Source organism: Zerene cesonia, chromosome 18, assembly GCF_012273895.1.
Source record: "Zerene cesonia ecotype Mississippi chromosome 18, Zerene_cesonia_1.1, whole genome shotgun sequence".
In the NCBI taxonomy this organism is placed as follows: Eukaryota; Metazoa; Arthropoda; class Insecta; order Lepidoptera; family Pieridae; genus Zerene; species Zerene cesonia.
The window spans coordinates 3485719-3510799 of NC_052119.1; the positions used below are offsets into that span (position 1 = coordinate 3485719).

The window sequence follows — 25081 nt, forward strand, 5'->3', positions numbered from 1 at the left end:
AAATGATGTATAATACTTTTATATGAGAATTTTTCAATGCAGTAAAACAAAACAGTATGTAACATTCCATAAGCTTCATTATTTAATGTGTTGAAAGACTCCCACTTTCCAAACCCTCTTAGTCTTACCTCGTTAGGCAAATTTCTCACAAAGTCACATTATTATGTTGTATGTATGTATAAATGCATATTCAGTTTGTTTTTAAACATACCGCAAACGTATTAATTAGGAATTCGTGCATACTTTTTAATTCCCCAGAATTAGAAATACGTTCCAATTAGATTCAAACAATGTACAAACATTTAATTGTGTACAATATTCGAAGTAAAAGCACTTTAATTAACTTTTATATTATGAGAGAAAAGATAGTTGGTGTGAAATTTCTTCCACCCATTACCATTTACCACAAAAATACACAATTGCAATTAATTCATCTCACTGTAATTTGCAGGTCGATTATGAAATTGTAGTATCAAATTCATTCATTGCAAATTACACACGGAATTATGGTTAGCTACTTTTCTAAAAAAAATATTCCGTAGACTAGCAAAGACATGTATCATGATTGTATCCTATCAGATTTTTAAACGGAAAATTATGTTTGTTTATAATGTAGTATGACATCCAATTCCGATGGATTTGTTTTTAAATAAGATTCTAAATTCAAAATTAATATACTCTATTAAATTATTGTAATAACCACAACACAGAATAAATTATTCGCGAGTCTACCAACCACAGATACAAAAACAAGCATGCAGTCAGCATAATAAATAACCGTCATTCAACACGTCAGCCGGATCGTAAAGTACTTTCTATGCTTTAGAGTTGTTCAATGTACTGATAATTATTACTTTTATCGACTATTTCGTGAACGGTGAAAGCATAAGTGGACAATGGACATTAATGGTGTGAGGACAATAACAGACGAAATACTGAATTACCTAGCCTATGTTAATGTTCAATAATGTTAGTACATACATAATGGCATTATGGCATTAAACGATGTGTAGAACATACTTTGTTAATGTTTTTTTTCATATGTGCGTGATGTAATACTATGGGAGTACAAAGCAACAGGGAAAAAATATTAATATGATTAATTTTTAATTAGAACGTTCAAAATTATCATTAACTGCTTTAACAATTCGTTATTGCGTATAGCCACTTCCAGTAATATTTATCTTTTCTAAATACTTGGTGTTTGTCTGACATGTTGTTAAAACTAGATTAAATTTAAAAATAAAAGCCATCAGATAATTGTGTAACTACCACCATTATCCATATTTTGATATTAGATATACAATGACAGTTAAAATTTTAATGTTTTTATTTGTAAATTTATAAAGGTCACAGAACTTTTAAAGAAACCAGGACACGAAACAGTCATATAATATGACCGGTTAATTCGCTTTAAATAATTCCTCAATTCAGATGCGACGTGACTGCACTGAACATTTTTTACTCGACCAGGCATCTTGAAACTATACTATATATATTCATTTCATTTATTGTTAAATAGTCATAATATAAAACAACTGTCACGGTGTTTATTTATTTTTATTGTATTTAGAAAAAAATACTCAAAATTAATAATTAAAATTAATTACTTCGATAACCTCATTTCTAGATAATAAAACCTTACAGAAAATCATAAGGTTAGTTTAGTTAGTTTAAAAATTTTAAGATTAGTTATACTGAAATGTATGTGAGATTTGTTTAACTTGAATGCTGGAAAAGCAAACAATTACAATACTGGATTCACAGACCTATAGCTATAGGTATTCTAAAAGTAAAACGAAACGTCTGAGTTCTGACTTTACAGAGAGTCTCAGACGGCGAAAAGTCTAAGAGTCGGGATTGTTCGTATTTTTTTCTTTACAGCCACTTTAAGGCCAATAGCCTTACCACAAAAAAGAATACGAGGTTGCATTCAACGTTGCCATCAGTTAGGTATTATAAAAACATTTTAACTATTTTTTATTGGCTATGATATTTTTGTTATTACTCGATAATTATGACAAATATACTGTCCATAAACCATTTTTTATTATCTTGGTTGTATTCAGGTAGATTCAGTAGCTATTATTTAGACTTTCAAATAAAATAAATACCAGTTCCAAAAAACGGGTAAATACTGATTAGATTAAAGTTCATGAACCTTTGGGTAAACAAGAGCGCAAAAGACGAGTCCTTCAAAATATCATGTAATATCATTAGAAATTACTAATTAACTACACATATATAAGGTTTGTAATAAAATGGGCATAATATTTAATAGAAGTTGCTAAGTGTGCCAATAGGATAGCATCTGCTTCTAATTTGGTCACATTGACTTTCTCCGCTAATTATCATCTCATAAACAATAAAACAGGTACTTACAACAGTAGAAAGTAAATCCGAAATTTAAGCAACGAACACGTTTTATTATCACTCAGTCAATAAATCTAACAATTATATAGTAAAACACAAAGGTCACAGACACTTACATCAAACAGTTAAGACTAGCACTTGATTCAAATTTCTGAACGTTAAAGCGAAACGCGGGAAAAGTGACGGCTCGAAACCAAAGATGGCTTCACGCGTGCGCACTTCGCGGTAACCGGGGTTGGTCTGGCGTGAAGCGGAGCGAGCAAGAGACATGCCGTATTAAATAAACTTTGACTGCACTTATGTGCTTGCCTTCAAATAAATAAATTGTATAAGCCTCATCTTTGCAAGCTATGTATGTGTACATACATTTGTTAATCATTTCTATAAAATAAATGGGATAAAAATTATTAAAAAATCGTAGATATGCGATTATTTAGATGATGCAATAATTAATGCAGGTGAAGAACCAATTAGAAAATGTCAGTCACATCAACCGATACTATTATTGTTAAATTTTTACACAGCTATATATTATATCCTGCTGCAACTGCTGCACTCTATTATTCACACTCATTTAACAAACATTTAAATCCATTTCACTTAATATTTACATAACCCTAACTCTAAGATAATTCTGAAGAATGAATTGTAACCACAATGCCAACAAACAGAGCTATCTTAACTGCCATCGATATATAAACGTAATCGTAACAACCAAAATGGTCAAGTGACGATAACATTTAAGAACAATTCGTGGGAATTTTTATATGGAATGTAGACGTTTTGTAGCTGTTTCCAAGAAAACCGCAAATTCTTCTTGTCTCTACAAAATAGTAAGATTCTCGGATAGAATATCTCCGAATGATAATAATATACATATATAATATAATAACGTCTAGTACAAAAATGAGCGTTTGCCCTACATTAAAAGAATAAAACACCCAAGCAGTTACATAATTTACAGAGATATCAATTACTAGCGGTACATAAATAACATATAGCCTTCCTCAATAAATCGGTTATCTAACACTGAAATAATTTTTCAAATCGGACCAGTAGTTTCTGAGATTAGTGCGTTCAAACAAACAAACTATTCAGCTTTATAATATTAGTATAGATATAAGGACTATAAATCCAACAATAGAGTGCCAAAAAAAACTCACTCGTGAACTCTAGAACTAAACAAATAAGGTATACCACAAACTAGCAGCTAATAAAATAACAATATTTCCAGCTTATTCCCCGGAAACGCTAAAGGCTTTCATCCCAACAATCCCTTATTCAGTAAGTTACCATTATGGAACTGACACGACCGGACACAATTAATTCTTGTGACAAGCTACAAAGTTGGCTATCTGTTAACACTATCAGGCTTTATAGTCTATGGTTGTGCATTTATGCACTCACTAGCCACTATGATAAATTATATCACTTCAATATTTCATATACACACAATCTAAATTAAATTATTTTTAACCATTGTCTTTTAAAAATTCGGGTACATGTGCATGGAGCAATAACCGAATGATCCCCGAGGCTAATTCACACGCTGCAAGGATAACTTTTTATTCCGAATACCTCGACGTCATTAAATCTCACCCTTTTACGTGTTCTGACCAAACCAACATAAAAGGTTAGAATTTAAAATCATTACTTTTAATTATAGACAGAAACTTAACGTTCAAGCTTATGATAATATATAATTTACGTTCACAGAAATTACACGATTAAAATGAATGAAATTCAAACCGAATAAACATATTAAATTGTAATTCTTTCATACAAAAATATGTTACAAAGACCACTTAAATTTGAAAAATATATTACATAATAATCTTATAAAAAATTACAATTTATATATAACAGTAAATCAAAGGTTGAACTGACCTTGTCAACAAAATGTTAAACTCAAACCACAGAATTACTAATACGTAACCGTACGAGTATATAATAAAGCAATATTTAAAAATTCAAATTCCCGTTATAACACAGATAATATTATACTTCAAATGGAATCTCTTAACGTACTCTTTTTTTTAATATCATCTGTACTCAAAGATTACAGTAACATGCAAATATAATACTGATTGTTTTAGTATATACACCGCATACATTACTCGTATTTTATATAAATATTTTCAGAAGAGACGCATAAAAATAATAAAATTAAAAGAATGTTTCTTTATATTTATTGACCTATTCGATTTAAAAGTCAGTAAATAAATTTGAAAATCGAAAGTTGAATTTCTGTTTTTAAAATCAACCGCGGGAGGAAGGTGATGACCCTAAAAACTTTAAATTAGTGTCTACTAGCCCCGGAACATCAAAAAATAAAATTGCGTCATCTGAGAAACGCAACCCTCAATGTTACTTTTCAGTTTTTTGTATCAAAATATTCAAAGCGAGGAAACAGTTATTTTACTAAACTATGCCATAATTTTTGTGTGTAACTGAGAAAAATTTATTGGATAGTCACTAAAATACTTGCCTGTTCATTTTGCGATGACGACCGCGCCGCCTCTCTCCTTAATTGGATGATTACTCGCTCTTTCGATTTGATTTCCTCCAGCTGAAAATAAAATACTTATGATATAACGTTTAATATTATTGATATCTTTTTTATCATATTTGGGTAGATATTTTAGGAAAATTAAGTTTCTTACATCAATTTTCATGTTGAAATTTACTTTTTGATTTTGATTCGCTACGGCTTCGTCCAGATAACTATATTATAATATAGCCTATCGCACTTAGTGATCACATACCTACATATCCAAAGGTAAAAGAATTTTGGAAATCGATCCAGTAGTTTCTAAGATTATCGCGTTCAAACAAACTAACGAACAAACTCATTAGCTCTATATTGCTATATTATAGATTACAAAATAATAAAATCATATGAAAAGAAGCTCCTGGTTTTGTTTACAAAAAAACAATACCAAATTGTTAGACGCCTGAATAAAAAAGTGAGCAATTATGTCTATTGTGATATTGTCTAGCTAGCATTATACAACACTAGCTGCGCCCCGGGGTTTCAATCGCAAAAGTCCGTATCCCATAGGAATATCGGGATAAAAAGTTGCCTATGTGTTATTCCAGTTGTCCAGCTGTCTACTTATCAAATTTCATTGCAATCGGTTCAGTAGTTTTTGCGTAAAAGAGCAAAAAACGCACACACATCCTTAAAAACTTTCGCATTTATATTATTAAATAGGATAGTTGGATAGGATAGGATTATAGTAGGAAGTAGGACAGTTAGTAGGATAGGATAGGATAGGATAGTAGGATAAGGTTAAATATCGTTGCACAAGTTCATAATGTGAGAGTCGAGTACGCTTTGGCACTACAAAAAATCGGCGTGAAATATTAGTATCCGAATGCTACTGTGTTTCATTTGGTGAGTGGGGTTGCTGAATAACTATCTTTATATCGATACCCTTTTTTAGAGACCCTACTCTTGCAAATGTTCATAAGCCGTGGTGAAGGCCTACAATCAAGCAAACCACCAGTTGGTTGCCCAAACTTATAAAAGACTAAAATCCTATTTTAACTAGGACAAATAATTATAGAAAACCCATGCGCATTTTTGTTAAGTTTTTCACCATAGTATTGTAATCATATGTTACAAAGTTAAATCAATATGCTGAGAGCCAAAAAGTTGCTTTTAATGCTTTGCTTTGAGAGATCATTTAATTTTTGTTTTCTTAAATGCCTCTTCTTAACAAACTAAACTATTAGTGCCTATACTGACACAACAAAATAAAGAAATGCTTACCAATTTCTGACACTGCGCTCTCGCATCTCTTCGCGCTGCTTGCTCCAACGCGTTATGCTTAGCAACTTGCGCGCGCAACTCAGCAGCGCGAGCGCATTCCGCCGCCTGTGCAACCTGGGTTTAAATAAATATAGTATTTCAATAATCGTTTTGAATCATTCATTGAAAATTTCTTAAATACAAGGCAAAATTTGTTTGTGTTAATGAATACATCAATACATATTTTTCAAAACGTGTGAAAATCAGATTTATCGATCTTATAAAAAAGCACTTTATACTTTGTATTACATAAGAAAATATGCTTTAAATGAACCTGTCTGTAAAAACTAATGAACTGTCGTGGTCGTCGCGCTATTAGAAAATCACCACAATCATTAAACGTTGCCAATATTTTCTTTAGGCCTTAATTGACATGCTTTTATACACACTGTCACATATGAATAGAGAAATAACTAACGCCCCCTATTAATTCTAAATCGACCTTAAACTTTTCAGTTCGCCTATATTCTCGTTTTAGACAACACGCATCCTAAAATGTCGCTAAAAATTATTTTATTAATTTTCTTTCTTCCCTTTTCCATATGCATTAAACCAAGCAGTGTTCTCTATAAGGAAATTTTTGATTATCATAACGAAACTAACTTTAAAGCTGAGTATGCGTATCAAGTAGTTCACAAAATATTCAATGCATATAAGCAATGGTTCTATACAGTGACTTTCTGTGAATTTACCTACTTTGAAAATAGAATCCTGAAGTACACTGAAAATTATGGCAATGGATACCCAGTCATGCTTCTCAATGGTTGTCCTGATGCTAATATTACTAAGGTAAAGCCAAAAATTAACATTCATGGCCAAACAGCTTATGTGGTAACAGCTAATGACTTATCAATTGACGAAAGTGAGTTTGCAATAGAAGCATTTATAAGAACTGGTGTTTTTCAACCAAGAGCCGCTGTGATATTTGTTATTAAAATGCCTGTACTGATCGATAGCTATTTCTTCTTTACAATGAAGAATCATTTTGAGCTATTGTGGAATCGAAGAGTGACCAACTCCGTCTTAGTATTGTGGTCGGATTGCTTGAAGGTATATGCATACAATATATTTTACAAAGAAATAATAGACATTACCGACCTTAAATCCGTGAATGAGCTATTTTTGCGACAATTTGATGACCTGTATGGCCATGAATTACGATTAAGTGTGTTCAGAACGAGTTACACATCTAATGCTACAGGTCCCCTTACATGTAATTCAAGCTTAGCCCAAACAGTGATGAGAACATTTAATGCATCATGCAAACCATTGCCACCCAGAGACGGCAACACCGTAGGGGATCTGCTAGACAATGGGACAGCTACAGGTGTAACTGCTGACTTAATAGATGGATATACGGATCTGGAGCTTAATTCCAGGATATTAAAAAATTCATACTATGGTTATATTGACACAACGTATCCTTTAACACAAGATGAGTTGTGTTTCATGGTTAAGAAATCAAAAAAACAATCGACGTTTAAGACTACATTAAATTTGATATCGACAAATATGTTAATACTTTTTATGTGCAATGTGGTTTTGCTGATAGCAGTCACACTTTTGGTTCGCAAAGTTGAAACACAAGTTTGGGCACTGGTCGATAACAGAAGTACGTCAGAAACTATTTTAGACTTAATAAAGTGTTTCATAAGACAAACTGTGGATATGCCATTCGCAGGACCAATCTTCAGATGTGTTATATTAATGATCCTGTTATACTCCCTAGTAGTTGACTGTGCTATTGATGTAAGTATGTAAAAATTTTTGTGTGGTTTATAACAGGAGAATACAAATCTAAAAAGCATATTTTTGTTCTAGGGAATTATAACTTCGGCTATTGCTTACCCTCGATATAAACCGGATATTAATACTTTATCCGAATTATTTAAAACAAATCTTACCTTTGGAGTGCATGTACGAGACTTTCTTATGTTTAATAACAGTTTAAGTGATGAATATTATGAAAGGATTCAAGATCGGATCGAAATATTAAATGATCAAAGAATAAAAGAAATCATTGACCAAAGGGAATTCCAGTATGCTCTTTTATTAAGAAAAACAGACGCTCTGTATATTAGCCATAAACCTTCAAATATGATAAGTGGCAGACCAATTTTTCATACTGTTGAAGATTGTCCAGTACCTTGTTCCATTGTATATGGTCTACGATACGGAAGTCCATACCTCCAAAGATTAAATTATATTTTGAATCACCTAAATCAAGGAGGTATTTTACAGCATTGGACTCAATCAGATGAAGGATCATTGGGTCATGGAAACGCATTATACACCGGTAACAATCAAGAACGAAAACCCCTGAATACGGCAAACTTACGGGAATTTTACATCGTAATGGCAATTGGTATCATAATTAGCGTTTTAATATTCTTATGTGAATTTTTTATAGCATCAGTATGGCGATACATGTCTCAATTTAAAGTGTTCGCGAGATTGAGAAGAAATAACAAGTAATTTTATCATACCTTGAGTTTTTCTTGAAGCCCCTTATTTGCAGTTTTTAAAGACTGAATTTCTGTTGACAATCGTTTTAATTCTTGAAGTTTATTGGTTGTTAATGAGTCTTCTGACTTTTCTGGTTTATTTACTGATCTTAATTGTTTCTCTAACAGATCTTCTTTCTTTTTATATTCAGTCTTTAAGTTTCTAATTTCGCTATTAAATCGGGCCTTAAGTGCTCTACCCTCGCTCCGCTCGATGTCGAGCGACTTCTTCAAGGTTGCATTTTCAAGCCTCAAACGTTCAACGAGACTCTTCAATTTATTGAGGAACGCTTCGTCGACGGTACGCTTGTGTTCTTCAGCTGCTACGGCAGATATTTGGCTGGAGGTCGAAGTGTCGGTAGACGCCATTTTGCTACGTCTCCAACTCGTAGGATTCGGGATTCTCGATCGTCCGCGGTCTTTCGCCTGGTTTGAGTCAAGTCACTTTGCTGGTTTCGTGCTGGTTCTTGTTAGGTACCTGTAATTTAAGTAATTAAGCAAAATGAGGATTTATGAACAATAGCTGTGTTTCTTATAAATGTTTGTTAGATTCTAAGATAATATACGAGTATATTAGAAATTTTTTAAAGTAGTTGCTTTGGCATTACAAAGATATTCATAAATTCTATTACAAAACTAAAATGTCCAACATATCATTAAGAGCTTGATAAAATATAATATTCACAGGCACTTTCATACTTCATATACATTATACGCGCTCTCGACGGTGTATGATAGTATAATTCAATAATAAGGACCTGTGCGATTCGAGGACAACACAATTGAGCCTATTAACGTTGTCGGATGATATGACTAGTACGAAATGCAAAATTGCATTAATATTTATTTATCTTAAAGACGTAAAACATAAATACCCGTTTTACTTAGACCGAGTTTTTATTTTGAAAATAGTACTATAAAATTAAATAAAAAAAATTCTCCTTATACAGACTTTTAATGTCTAATAAATTGTTTTCAAGAAATACTGTTCGTAAAGTGTATATAAGTGGTACATACAGGATTTTGCTGAATAAAATACCAAGGAGATAGAATAAATAATTAATTTAGGATTTTCATATATCTTTACTCGTCATGAAAATTAATATTCCTTTCAGATCAAGGATATCTAAAAATATATGTGCTCTCATGCACACCGTGGTGGATATTACGGTTCACTATATTATGAATAATACAGTCGTATTTATAGTTTCATATATTCCTGTAAATGAAATTTCACTTACAAATACTGTTATACAATTTTCGTACTCTAAAGAACTAGGTATTAGGACATGTGTAGTGCCTCTTAAGTATTGTTATTTTTAAGTTACGTAACATAATCATGTAGCCTAATAAATAGCATAGTATATTTGTTTTACTTTTCGCGAAGTTTCTGCTGTATCTAGTCACACTCAACTTCACAAGAGTTTCGCATGGTTTGAGACATTTGAGTACGATACGGATTATACTCGTTCCTATTTCTGTTGCTAGAAAATAATGCACAATGCAATAGATAACTGTATTACCTACAGAAAAACGTATGCAGATGAAAAAAAGTGTTACATTTTCATACTGTTCCCCTTGGTTTCATGAATGCAGTGAATATCATCATTCAAAATAGAGAATTTCTGATGTTTTATTAACTTTACTAGATGCAGTTTAATTCTACTTTTAGTATAAATCTATACAAATCATAAATGTTAAAGTTTATTAGAAAAATATTGAATTTGAGTATGAGTTTAATAAAGAGGTAAATTGTAAAGAGCATTTAAATATTAAAATATTCATAAGCATTTAAGTCAGTTAGTAATAGTGGGTTGATAACCTTGTCCAACATACATTACTTGCATAGTATCCACTGAGTAATGAAGAGGGCATAGGCGTAGGCGCATGGTAAAAATGTGCTTTAGAAGAAAACGTAGCTTGATAACTGAACGTTAGTTTATCCAAAATGCTATTAGAGGATCGTTTTACGTACACAACGTAAAATTAAATTAATCGTTCTTGGCAGTAACAATCTCTATTGCATAATTAATATTTTATATTGTAATAGCGTTGAAGCTTAGCCACCAGAGAGTGTATATAGAGGAATTATGGAATAAATTACTAAAAAATACAGAAATAGTACTTTTCCTTTCTAAGCCTCATATTGAAAAAATAAATGTATTACTATTTTAGTAAAATTTGTCAGATTAAATATCCTAATTTCTGTGGAAACGTAATTTCCAATCCCTAATAATATAAATACCAACGGCTTCCTACTTGAGTTCGTTTTTCGTACATTGAAATGCCAATTTAATTCTATTTATCAAAACATTAATAACAAAATATTAAAATGTAGTTAAGAGTTAAAATTTACTATCGATCGTCCGTCAACACCCTTGTTAACTCGTGCTTAGCAACCGACGACATACAAACATAAACCAACCAAAATAGTTCCAGGCTGTTGAACCCTTTCTTTTCTTTTTGATAAGATCGATGGATTAGATTCAAAAAGATTAAGGAACTAGGTATGTATTTTTCGACGAAACGAAACAAACAAGTAATAATTTGATTTTTTTACAGAAAATAAGAACTTTTCTTGAGCACTGTTATAAAACCTGGATAATTTTTCAGCTATCCTAAAAAGTCACGTTTAAATCGATCCTTTAATATCGCTTTAATATAAAGCATTTTCTTGTTTTTGTATTAATTTATCTTATTAACACGCTTTTATATTAGCTTCACTTGTATGTTTGTATGTATGTATGTATGTAACTCACACCCGTTTTTCTCCCACTTCCCGCGAACCGATTTCATTCAAACTTTGTACACTTATTAAGAACCAGTTCTTTTACCAGTTATTTCTCACTTTAAACATGCAGATTTCATTCAAATTTCGTACACTTATCAAGAACCATCATTCATCCCATCATCCCATTGCTCAATACACGAAAAATATGGCACAAAGCGCCCCACGCTTTTTTCACAACAATACTAGTATTTTTCATTCATTATTATTTTCAGTTTATATTAAAAAATTTTCACAACAATATTAGTATTTTTCGTTCATTATTGTTTTCAGCTTATATTAAAAATTATTTTATAGTTTTTAGTTTGATGTGCTTGAAAAGCGTGTTTTTTAGTTTTTTTAAACTATATTTATTTTACTTTTAAATTTACAAATCTTATTTTACTTTCGGATTCTACATAGCTTTGTTTTACCATAATTCTACGGTAAAAACTAAAAACAATAAATTTACAAGTAGATACTATTTGAAGCCATTCGATAAAAATAATCCATCCTTCGTACAACCCCTTGTTGTAATTAAGCTCAATTAAATATTTATTTTAATTCAGGGAATGAACATGCTACAAAAATGTGAAGGAAGGAAGGAAGGAAGGATTGAATTGATTTTGTTTTCCATTGAAAATGAATAAACTTCAGAAAGATATTACATCCAAAATACTTGACCTTCGTATGGTCTCGATTCAGCTAAATACTCGTATTTCATGGCGGCGCGCCAACTTCCCGCGCTACGTCACTTTTCATAGGAAATTGTAATACACCGCTTGCTTACACATATTTTTATCCTTATTTCAATTAAACTGTGTTTTTTATTTACAACATGTTTATCTCTTTCAAATAAAAGGATACGGTTTCAGTATGGTATTCTAGTTACGTATCATATATTTAGCTTAATAAATTCAAAGGCTGAAGCCAGTTTTCCAGTGAAGTTGTTAGTTGGCCAGCCTAGACTCACGGTAAAATGAACGATTTGCTATAAATTATGAGAACCCTATCTATTGTATAAATATGATGATAGAGCGGAATAGAATTACTTATATCTTATTGTTTTAATTTGAAACCACGTAGACAATAGAGAAATAAAACATCAGCTATTCGCATTTGTTACTTGTCATTTGAATCTTATATTCAGTTTCATTAAAACTACACGATGTTTTTACTTATTTTGAATATTAATAGTAACTTTAAATAACACAATATTCATAACAATTAACTTTTTTAAAAAGAAAAAACTAACATGATAATGGCTTTTTATATTTACAATATACCTAACAAACCATTAAAATCACAAATTTATTTTCAATAAATTAATTTTGTTGCATAATTAAAGCTTTTCGCCTCTACCAATTCAACTAAAGAGTTCACATAACAGATCAAGAATTAATGTTTCTAATTGTGTTTATATCTATTTCTATTCTTTACATGCGTACAGCAGTGGTGGAAATGTCAGGCGTTTTAATAGATAAACAATGAAACAAAAACAAAAAGATATGTTCCAATTTCAAATGCATCTGTATAAACAGATTCGCTTTTGTAGTTAAAAACTATAAAGACATGCTTTCCTGTCAAAGAAAAGTATATAGCTGTTTTTAATCATCAAAATAAGCTTATTTATTATATATTTCTATATTCTATATTCTTAATGTATTCTGTATATTTATAGATGTACTGTATTTAACAAATCATGGAAATAAACTATATTTGATCAAATACTACAGTTTTAAAAATGTGTTTTTATATGCCATAGTTTTAATCGTTATTAAAATTTTTTACGTTACATATAAGACATTTCTAATTTGTTTTTATAAAACAGCCCACAAGAAATTACCTTGCGCTGAAGGATCCTGTAACATCCTCAAACACAATTTCACCAGAGTATCCAAATGCACAATTTTTTTTAATTGAGAATGACGAATCCCAATATATATTTGAAAACTTGAAAATTGCGAACGCGTTCGTAAACAAATCACACGCGATATAAGTTAAATAAAAAAAAAAGTTTGTTATGGGATTACGACTGGCGGACCGCGCGGAGTGGACGTCGAGACTGGTGATTGTGGGCGGCGCACCCGCCCTGCCGCGCTCGCGTCATACAATAATGAAATATTTAAGTATGGCCTAATTTATTTAATGGGACAAATCCCGCCCTAAAAATAGTTAGCATTAGATCATCGCGGTAAATGTTATTGACACTAACATTGCATTTCATTTGTAGAAATAGCGTAAAAATAATAATGCACACTAGTAGTAGTAGTATGCATTGAATTTGTGATTTCCTTAATCCTTAATACCATATTAATAGGAATATTAAAATTTAAGTGCTGACATCGCAAATGTTAATTTTCCCCTAAATATTGCTCATAAATCCCAATGATATATACTTGGATTATATAAGTGTCATTTGAAATTCAACAAAGTTGCGAGCTTGTATCGCATAACAATACATTCACATATTTAAGATTAAAATTGCTTTCTATTTATAAGTAGGATGCAATGTGCAGACATTTTAATAGACTTTAACGCTTGACTTCCCAACGCATGCAGTCGACACATTCATTTGTACGTGTAACAGACGATGAGCGAATCCTGAAGCTATTGACCTAAAAATAACACAGGCCCGACTGAAAGAATTGTTTACTTTACGAAAATTGTTCACGCCTTAAACTGGCCTGTTATTCTCAATTCAGAACTAATGTAGTGATGTAATCATTTCAATGTCGATAATATAATGTATTTATAACTATTTTCATGTTTTGTTAGTATATTGATAATATTTTTCTTCCCGTCTCTCCTCGCTCAAATATATAATAATACAGAACTATTCTTATACACATTTATTATAAGTACCGTATGATAAACCAAAATTTCATCTCATATCATATTATCATAAACTGTTTAATTAATATAAAAAAATTACCAATGTAAATGCAGTGTTACTTATTCTTCAATATAATCAAAATTAATTATGCTACTAATAAGTTCAATGAACTGATTTACCAAGCTATTACACTGTTTGTTTTAGAATAATCAAAGGTTGAAATATAATCCCTATGATTATATTTCTATCATGTGTGCGATAGTGTAATAAACGCTGCCACGTTGTATTTACATTAATTTTGCGCATATTATGGACTTTATATAAATAAGACTTATATAAATATAAAAAGGTACATAATGAGATATTATAACTTATTCTTTGTTATCGATAAAAGTAGGTATCACTAGAGGTGTCCGATTCCGAAAAGGCATATAAAAACTATAAACAAATCACAAACTTACATCTTCATAGGGCTCTAAACTAAATCCAACCTTATAACTGTACCGCATGAAATATCATTTGTAAACATCATTTATACCAAATCAACCTAAGCTATTACACAAATTTATAGCATAGTCAATCTGCCCCCAGCTTCATCCGGATGTTTCCCCGAAATTTGTGCCGTGCCCGTTGGTTTTTCGGGATAAAAACTATCGTATTGCCTTCCTCGGACCTTATACTAAAGAAATTGGCTCAGTGATTTTATCATATAGACATAATTACTATCGCATTTTTCATATTGAGTAGGGACAAAATAATGTTGTAGGTTAGTTCGATAAAAATTAAAGTCTTTTTTTGTTCTTGTCTGCAGTTTTTTTTCTTGAAAACAAGAAGGTTTAGAGGGCAAGCTTTAATTATCTAAATAAATCTTTCCAAACATTTAACAAGACGAAATTTAATTTCTAACTCAATCAGAAAACTGAAAAACATGCCTACTATCTTTATATTTTCAAGCAACATACGGCACGACTGAGGCATATTTCTTCAACTACTGTAAAATATCATAAACTTTACATTTTCCAGATATATTCTGTTTAGGTTAAACGTCAGTTAAAAATGGCAACTAATGAATGAAAATTTCCGTAAAATCGTGCCTAATTAGTTATCAAATACATTATCAGCAAGCGATGAAATCGGCCATTAGTACCTATAATGTTTCGAACTCCCACCCTTCACTCCAATGGCGCAAGAGTCTGAGTTATTCAAGAATTCAAAACCCAGTTGTTACACTTAAAATGCAATCATCGTATTTATAGTAAACCTATCATATAATATATAATTTATTGTGAACATATTAAGAACAGGTATCTACTCTCTATTAAAAAAGATAAGTCATTGCAAATACGATGGCTTATATATTCAAACTAACGATATTTAATACCAAGTAAGTATCAAAACTAAGTAGTAGAAGCATTCAGAACAACTAGAACATAAAACTGTATATCGTATAAAGGAACCCACTACAACTTATCATACTATGACGCTTAGGAAGGTATTTTCTTGTGTTTGAAGGAACTACCACGATGGGTGTGAACATAGGAAGGTGTCAAGATCGAAAAGCAACACGTTATCACAGATAACATACTATAAATGAGAATTATGAACTAGAAATGATATTATGCGATAACACTATAGTATTATCGCCACCAAGTGTCGGTGCTGTCCGGTGACGGAACGATCTAGTGGGCATAATCTCATACTTTTCAATACAAAGATTTTTTCTGCCTTACACCTCTCTGTTACGGTTATAGTGGGTCCTTAATACATATAAATTGTTCTGTTGCTATTAGTTATTTGTGTTGTTATCATATTCTCCAAACCAATTGATGTAACTATCTAATCTCAGGTTCTACTGTCAGATCTATTAAGTAATTAATGTTTTAAAGAATTCATATTTGACACGCGACATTTTTATTAAATTTGAAAAACTACGAACCATTTGAATGTTAAAAAAAAACAAAAAAATTAAATTGTCATCACATAGAAAATACGTTATAGGTCGCTCTGATTACAGTAGTTGAATTTGCAGTAATTTTGATAATAATTTACAGACTTCAAAGATTCTGTCGTTTGAAAGCGCGTGAAGGCGTTGAAGCCATCCCAACGCTGTTTTCCTTGTGAATGTATATATAGCAATCTATCTCAATAACTGCTCAACCGATTTTGATGAAACTTGCTGATTTATTATATTATATATTTACCAATACCATACCACACACAATAACAATTTTGTCACAAAAAATAATAAAATGGATCATGGAATAAATATTGAGCAGTCTTAAAATAAGTAATTGATTAGTTACTTTTTACTTATGGGAAGTTCTATGAACAATGAGGACTGAGATGTATTCATCGTGGTAATAACTATTATGTAGCTAATGAGTCGTGAAGCAAATATTAATGTTAAAAAAACTAATGACAAATTGTATGAAATCGGTTAAGTTTGTCTTCAGTTTTGTGGTGACATTTCCTACATGAACCATTACAAGTAATATAACAATGTCATATATATTCATTATTTGATACAAATTAAACGATAACACTCTCATTTCAATTTATAATCTGGGGGATCGGGTTTGTGCGTCCCCTGTGAACAGCCGAAATATTTATCTACCTGCCCATTCCTTCATTATAACCGAATTATGTATTTTATTACACTGCTTTCATATTTCTAATGCTGGAATTATAAGATAACCTCTCCAAATATTTAAATGACACCTCAATAAATTAGTTCCCTTTATAATTTACCTAATACGTTACACACTAATGCAAGTAATAAATTTTTCCGAGTACTTATCTACATACTCGTAAAATGGCATTATGGACACTAATCACTTTAAGTCAATTATGGGAGTTTATTAATATTAAGCATTTTATTATAAGATACCACAAAAATTGGTATCCACTTAATGTACTCAATTCTTAATTATTCTTATGTTTACTAGAATGAATCATCCAAAATTCCTGTTCCTGTATAAAGATAACAAGAAATATATTATGTAAAAATTACCATCATAAAAAAATTTACGCTCCATTATACCGGACTTCGTCACAATTTTATAATTATCACTTTAATAATCAATCTGTAGATCATATTATGAATAAATATTAGTATATAAATGTTTCTAAAAACTACTCGGTTTCATTTTACATAGGTTAATATCAAAACTAAATAAATTACAACATTCTTGCAATAAAGACTTGCGTCAAACGAATATGTTTTATTGAGATAAAATAAATGACATTGACGTTTGATAAAGTCTGCCTGATGTTCTACGACTTTGTCCGTCCGTGATTAGCCACTCCTATCTCGGCAACACTTAATTAGTTTTAATTCATGACAATCTAACGCAAGAAATGTAGTTTTGTGTAATATATATTGTTATTGTGGTGTTGTGACTATATCGCTAAGGTGCTGAAAGAAGTCACAATGACGGGACGCTCGGGTCGCGGTGTGTTTGGAAAGCTCTTCTCGAAGAAGCAAACAAATAGAGATGAAAGAGTTACAGAGATCGGTATGCCCACTAACGTTAAACAACATATACATGTGAGTAGAAATTTAGAAACCGGGATGTTAGAGGGTTTGCCTGCATCATGGCTTAGGCAATTAAACGCACAAATCTCACCAGCTGAACAAAGTGAGAATCCAAATGCTGCTATTCAAGCCGTAGCGTTCCATAATTTTCATGTTTTGAAAAAGGAACAGGCAGAAAAAGAGCCATTCAAGCCTATTGTGACGGAAGAAGCCATCACAAAGGAGGGTATAGAAATGAAAAAGTTTTTAGCTAAGAAAAATGCTCACCAAAGTCAAGATTCAGATATTTCTATAGGTCAAAGTAGTGAAGAAGATGTTGGTAGTAGTACAGATACTTTATCACAAAGACAAACAATGCCTGCAGCACCCACCAAGAATAGTATAAAAAAGAAGGATGCAATGATGGATTTAACAGCTGTTGTTCAGGATCTTACTCTCATAGGTACAGAACCTGAAGAAAGCCCTATCCTTAGGAAGAAAGAAATGATAAATGCAACTATGAGTGATGAGGAGATTTATGAGGAATTGAAAAGAATTTGCAATAAAGATGATCCATATGTGAGATTTGAAAGAGTCAAACAGCTAGGCGCTGGAGCTTCAGGTAACAAATATTCCCTAAAACCTATGTCTTATTTGTCTTATTTATACACTTGCAGTATTAAGTATTATATTTTTAACCTTTCTTTTTTTAATCAGCTGATTTACTGATTTGAAAAAGGCAAATAAATTAGTAGCATGCTACTGTGCTTTGTTTGGTGAGCACGAGAGCCAGACTCCTCTATACTTTTCCTCACCCTTTCCAGTCCATCTCTCTATAACTGTTGTCAGTCCTTTCCTTATTCCTAACCTCATAAAAATGGGCAACGCATTTGCAGAGGTGATTTTTCATGGGCAGTGGTTATGGTGGCGCTTTCCATCAGGCAAGAGTGAGACTGGTTAACAGCTTGCTGCTCTAGCATTAAAAAAATATTCAAATATTTAGAGCTCAAACTTCTACCTTAATAATATTAAAAATGTGAAAGTTTGTGAAGATGGTAGATTTGCACTTCTAGGAAGAAACCCTTAAATTAATTGTGGTGATACTTAACAGTTCTCAGTTGTTTATTTACCAGAATAAATCATGCTAAAGAAATACATTTTACTGCCTGATGTGTCAACTGTAGGTGAAACCATGGCGCACAACTAGTAGCCTGTATTTCCAGCAGGCTTATCAAAATTTAGTAATGTTGTATATATCCAACAATAGATACCTCCACAAATGATACAAAAAAATTACATCCTGTGTTTGTTAAGACTTCCAACCTTGAAGGTAGTGCATTTTTATCAAGGCAAAAAGTTGTGTGATTTTATCCTCCTTTGATTTAAATAAATTGACCTTCATTTGTTGAACTCTGTTTATGACAATAGAACTAAAAAATCTCACACTTTATACCATTGTCCACTTTTAATTTGATACAAAAAAATTCAATACTAATATGTATGTTTTTAACATTATCTAAAAATCTTCTACATATTTTATTGTAACTATACCTTTTGCATAAATCATAATTGATAAAAAAAATCTTAAACACCATGTGTAACAAAAGCATATTGTCAAATGTACCTCATGCCTAATTTTACTATCAAAATGTGTAATGCAATTGATCCAGTATTGTGGCAAATTTAACTGTGTGAATGATTTAAAACTTACAATTATTTTATCTATATACATACTTAAAATGATTCAATTTTCAATAACAATGCAAGATGTTATAAACATTCAGTGTGCAATTACAATGACATGGATGCATTTTGTTATTAATCTAAAAAGTCTTATGGATGATTAAATATCCAACTTGTGGTTTATTATAATTGCGTAAGTACCACAGCTTGTTTATCTATTCTTAAAGCATAAACTACTCAATTGATTTCTATAAAATTTTGTACAAAAATAGTTTTAGACCCGCGGAAGGACATAGGATAGTTGTTATGGCAATCCCCTGGAACTGAAACTATGCAAGTATATTACCATGGTTGTATCATATCTTTTTTTCAATTATAAAATTTGGCACACTTATCTTGTACTAGTTCATTTATAATCAATTTTAATTTTAACACACAAAATAAAAAATATTCCAGTTTGTAATGTCACACCAATTTATCTTTACAATAATTAAATAATTGTTTACATGGTACACCCAAATCATCTTGTTGTATAAAATATACATTTGAACCTAATTGTTCTCAGACCTACCAATAAAAAAGTCAGCAAAATTGTTTAAGCTCTTTTAGAAGGGATTAGTTACAAACACTGTCAAAAAAATCATAATTATAATGCTTGATCAAGAGGTAGTTTACTTTTTTAGCTGTTGCCAAATAAAATGTAATGATGATATTTCCCAAATTATTTTATGTTAATATATAAAATTATCATGTCAAAATGTTTATATTCTACTCGAAACATTTGGACTGAGATTTGGTCAACATCTATTTTTCATACCCCTTAATAATAAGAGTATATCACAACACCATTTGCCAGGTTAGCTACAGCTAGTTTACAACATATTGTAAGAATGTAAATTGAATTCTTCAAAGAAACTTATCCAATTATGTTAAACAAGGCTTCCCAGAAGTAGATTGATATTCATATCTTATCAGTTTGTATTACACAGTTGACCTTGATTATTTGATTAAATATTGGTTGACACTACTTTGGTATGTAATATACTCTCTCACAATAAACAGAAGAATACAAGCCAAATAAACTTAGCATATTTATAGTAATTTCTATACTGCCCTCGAGAGAAAATGGCAAAAAACTCCTTCATATATTCAATGTCATAGTGTCAAATTATTTTAAAATTGTTTATAATCAACTGAATTTATAACATTTGAGCATTTCAGTTACTCATATACGTTTACGGCACATAATTAAACAAAACATCTATACCACCTTCAAATTGACAGAATATGACCAAGTTCTGTAATCTTCAAATAAAAAAAGGAATCATCATAATTGGTTCACCCAGTTGAAAATTCTGAAGTAATAAACACAAAAGCAGGGTTATTGAAAAGCTTTTATGAAGATGACTGAATATTAAATGTTTGTTGGTGCTAGCCACGTCTCATAAGAATATCTTTAATGCTCTGTTACAATTTTGATAAAACATAATTTATCACCGCAGTTGTAATCAAACACATTCATAAGTGCATACATATTATGTGTGTAGACATATAAATATTGGGGTTTATTGTATTGAATGTGAGCAAAGTGGGATTTTTACATTAATTGCAGTAATTTATTTTGGATGTGGTTTGTTTCCTTTGTCATATTTCAAAGGTTTTAGATATATTTTAATACAAGAATTTGGTATACAAATTGATAAGACAGTGTATAGATATTTTAATAAGGGGTCTTTATAGTTTTGCTTTTATGCCTATTGTTAGTAATTTCCTTTAATTTCACAGGAGTGGTGTTCATCGCTATTGACAGCAAAGACAATTCAAGAGTTGCCATAAAAGATATTGATTTGACTAAACAAACGAAAAAAGATCTCATCCTTAACGAAATTAATGTATTAAAAGACTTCAATCACAAAAACCTGGTCAACTTTCTAGATGCTTTCCTTAGTTATGATCATTTATGGGTTGCTATGGAACTGCTTGATGGAGGCTCTTTGACTGATGTTGTAACTGAAGTTGTTATGAAAGAAGGTCAGATAGCGGCAGTCTGTCGTGAAACATTACAGGCCATTGCCTTTTTGCATTCCAAAGGCACTATTCATAGAGATATCAAATCAGACAATGTCCTTCTTGGAATGGATGGTACTGTTAAAGTAACTGATTTTGGCTTTTGTGCTAATATTGTTGGTGATGAAAAGAGACAAACTATGGTCGGAACACCGTACTGGATGGCACCAGAAGTGGTCAAACGAAAGCAATATGGAAAAAAAGTAGATGTTTGGTCACTTGGAATAATGGCAATTGAAATGATTGAAGGTGAACCACCATACATGAAAGAAACACCTTTAAGAGCTCTATATTTCATAGCAGCAGTGGGAAGACCAAAGATACCGAGATGGGAGAAGTTGTCGCCAGCATTCCAAGACTTTTTGGACAAATGTTTGCAAGTGGATGCTGATGATAGAGCTACAGCTGAAGAATTGTTGGAACATCCTTTCCTTGAGTGTGCCATGGAACTTCGAACATTAACACCACTCATAAGGGCTGCACAAAGAATATTACACAAGAATTACGACTGATTTAAATGACCAGAAAAGCTTCCATTTTAGATACTATAGTCTTATTTTGGCAATAACTTTTTTACACGTGATTTTGATATTTATTTTTATCATACTCTAAAACTTTACAATCTTATGAAAATAGGTCCATATTTTGAGTATTTTTTTACTTTGATCAAATATGATCAATGGGTAATTCGTCCAAATATGCAGTGCCAAGTATAAGAATAATATTTTTTCTTAGTCGTTAGTGTGTATTGGCTAAAACGTAGATATAAAAGATGCGGGAATCAAAAGTAATCAGTGTAATGTGTTTTAAATGCCACGTCACATAATATTTATATTTGAACGTGAGATAAGGTTAAATCGTCATGCATTGTTTTCCGCTAGACGCAGGCTTATTCAACGTTACATAAGGTCTACCATACTAATGTTTTTAGCGTAAACCTTTCAATGCCTTAATCTTTAAATCGCATTTTTAAACATATTAATTTACATCGATTACACTTACAGAAAAGGCAATGTATACTGGACCTCTGTAAATAAAAATACATAGTATTATAAGGGCATCGTGTTCAATGTTCGTAAATTCGCTAGGGTATTTTGACTGTACGCACTAAGCGTTATATCTCTTGTCTTATCAATGCTTTAGACTTGATATCGTATCTATCTTAAAATACATTGATAAAAAAAAAAACTTAGGTTAGTGGTGTATTATGTGTAAAATTTTAAAAGTAGTTAGGTTTTGGATGCTTGTCTGTTACTTAAATAAAATAATTATTATTCTGTCCAAAATGGACATGACGAATTTTTCGTTTATAATTGAGTATAAAAATTTATTTGGAGATATAACATTACGACTTGTTTGCATCTTTAATAAATTGCAATTACATATTCCGAAAATAAAATCAAAAGCATTCAACTTAAAAATTAAAAGCCTAAGAGTTAGATTTCGCTCTTATGCTTTTCCAAACAATTTATACACATAGCAGCAAACCCCACACCAAAGCTATTCTTAACCAATTCATTCCCTTTAACAGGATAATTGGGATTAAATTGTATTTTGTGACAAATGTAAGATGACGTACAAATTGACGGTGTATTGCATAGTCATGGCCGTTTTTAAATTCGATTATGTAAGCTAGGATTGTTTGTGAAATTTCAATGCAAAATAATGATTAAATAAATATCATTTTTAGTAGGTAAAATGATTTTTTATATATATTTATACGACAATTTCCGTGTGAATACATTTAATAAAATATTATGAAGTTGATTAAGTACCGTCTTATTGGTGGATTAAAGCCTAACTCTAATACTTTTAACGTATTAAAATATATTTTGTTTGGAATCGTAATGAGCGAAAATTGTGTGACCAATTCATCTTTATTGTGTGATTTATCTGACTGGATATAAAATTTAATACATTTAGTCTTCTAAAATTCTCATCACAACTGTAACAGTTAACATTTAATATTAAAATACTCGTTTTAAGGCTCTGGTGAATAGGACATAATAAGTATATAAATAGTGACATTATACCAAAAACATTCATAAGATTTTAAAATATCATATGAATACAAATATATAAATGAAAACTGTAACTTCTTCACCATTTTACAATATTAGTTTCATAAATCTCTCATCCTTAGGTGTATCTCAAAGAAAAATATTTTTTGAACCTGTTTCTCTGACATTCCTTATTTTTGCATCTTATACTGACCAAATATTTTTATACTTGACTTTGAAGTGCTTCTAGATTTAAGGCTTAATATTTAATTAAGACTGTACTATTTACATATTATTCTATGCTCATTATAATCCCGTAACTGGCCGTAATTTATATTTTTTTAATTCTTATTACCTGAATTACACAATTCTTTTTTATAGATTATGTGCGTCAAAAGTAATAATATTATTACTTTTAACTGCTATGTATTCTGAAAAAGTATTATTTGTCAATATATAGGTATATTAAATATAACACATATTGGCTAATATAAGCGTAACAACCAGCGTCAGTCAAAAGTATTTTTTCATTATGTACAAAACGCAGATTGTGATTTAATATGCATGTATCCTTTTGCAATAAATATTATTTCACTATAAATGTTATTAAAACATTTAAACTAGTCCACACCCATGTTTATGTATAGTATGAATATAAATTATACATAATATAGTTAATAGGACTGTGTTGAGAAATAGGCGTGCAAATTTTTTGATGCTGATTTTAAATTCAGGTTCAGTACGCTTGCTGAAAGTATAAGGGGAATTTTAAGTTTGCGCTTATTTCTGAACACATTATAATGTTATTCTTTAAATTTGTGGCCATTTATTTTGTATTGTATTCATACCATAATTATGTAGTACATATTTGTTAAGTAGAACCGTATAATCACGATAATAGAATAGTGAATTCAGCAGGCAATTTGATGAAGATAACTGTGAAAGTACCTAGCAATATATATATATATTGGTAGGTACTTTCAATATATATATTTTTGCTTTATGACTATAGACCGAGACCGACTTTATAGGGATTCTCAAGTATTACATGCAAAAATAATCAAAATTTTAAGTTTTTATAAAACTCATTTGGATTTGTATATTACCAAGAGTGCCTGCTTGTAGTATATAATATCGATTGAAGTGAATAAAAATTAGGAAATTTTCAAATATGATTCAAACAGCACGAGGGCAAATTCGGTTATTTGGTCTTAACGTTTAAAATGCCCTGACAAAGTATTAATTTGTAGGATGTTTCTTAGAATCGTATGTAAAAATCCAAATTTCTTTGAATTTATTAATTTCATTTTATAAGCTTTTTGCTGTCGCACAACGAATTGCATTAATGTATTAAGGTTATACTATACAGCATAGAAATAAGTTTGTATACACCAATGACACTTTTTGAACATTTTATTAATGGAGTTGCCTATTAAATTATTTTTTTAAATAATCGCAATTTTATTTTAAAATATCTCTGTTATTTATTTTCAAGTTGATGCTGTGATTAACTTAAGCCTTGT

The 25081-nt window shown here is 30.8% G+C and overlaps 2 protein-coding genes across 3 annotated transcripts in view; one reads left to right on the forward strand and one right to left on the reverse strand.

The window, feature by feature from the left end:
- The window catches only part of LOC119833732 (rootletin), a 93388-nt gene extending 79853 nt beyond the window's left edge, over positions 1-13535 (reverse strand). Inside the window, exons 1-4 of one of the 2 annotated variants that reach the window (XM_038357891.1) lie at positions 13305-13535; positions 8674-9169; positions 6149-6262; positions 4862-4942 (exon numbers count right to left, since the gene is read on the reverse strand). In XM_038357891.1, the coding sequence (XP_038213819.1) occupies positions 4862-4942; positions 6149-6262; positions 8674-9060 (582 nt within the window). In that variant the 5' untranslated portion in view covers positions 9061-9169; positions 13305-13535. Of the gene's footprint in view, positions 1-2382; positions 2615-4861; positions 4943-6148; positions 6263-8673; positions 9170-13304 lie in introns of those variants that run through there. The other variant, XM_038357892.1, reaches the window with a different exon arrangement.
- A 4189-nt stretch (positions 13536-17724) lies between these two features.
- Positions 17725-25011, forward strand: LOC119833734 (serine/threonine-protein kinase PAK 2). The gene is made up of 2 exons (XM_038357893.1): positions 17725-18430; positions 21277-25011. The coding sequence occupies exons 1-2, from the start codon at positions 17725-17727 to the stop codon at positions 22068-22070; spliced, it is 1500 nt and encodes a 499-aa protein (XP_038213821.1). The 3' UTR covers positions 22071-25011.
- Positions 25012-25081: the final 70 nt, after the last annotated feature.

What these genes read in the sequence shown, in the direction of transcription:
- LOC119833734 (XM_038357893.1), top strand. Translation starts at nt 17,725, where the DNA reads ATGACGGGACGCTCGGGTCGCGGTGTGTTTGGAAAGCTCTTCTCGAAG. An exon ending in GCTAGGCGCTGGAGCTTCAG is followed by an intron (nt 18,431 to 21,276) that starts GTAACAAATATT and finishes TTAATTTCACAG; the next exon opens with GAGTGGTGTTCATCGCTATT.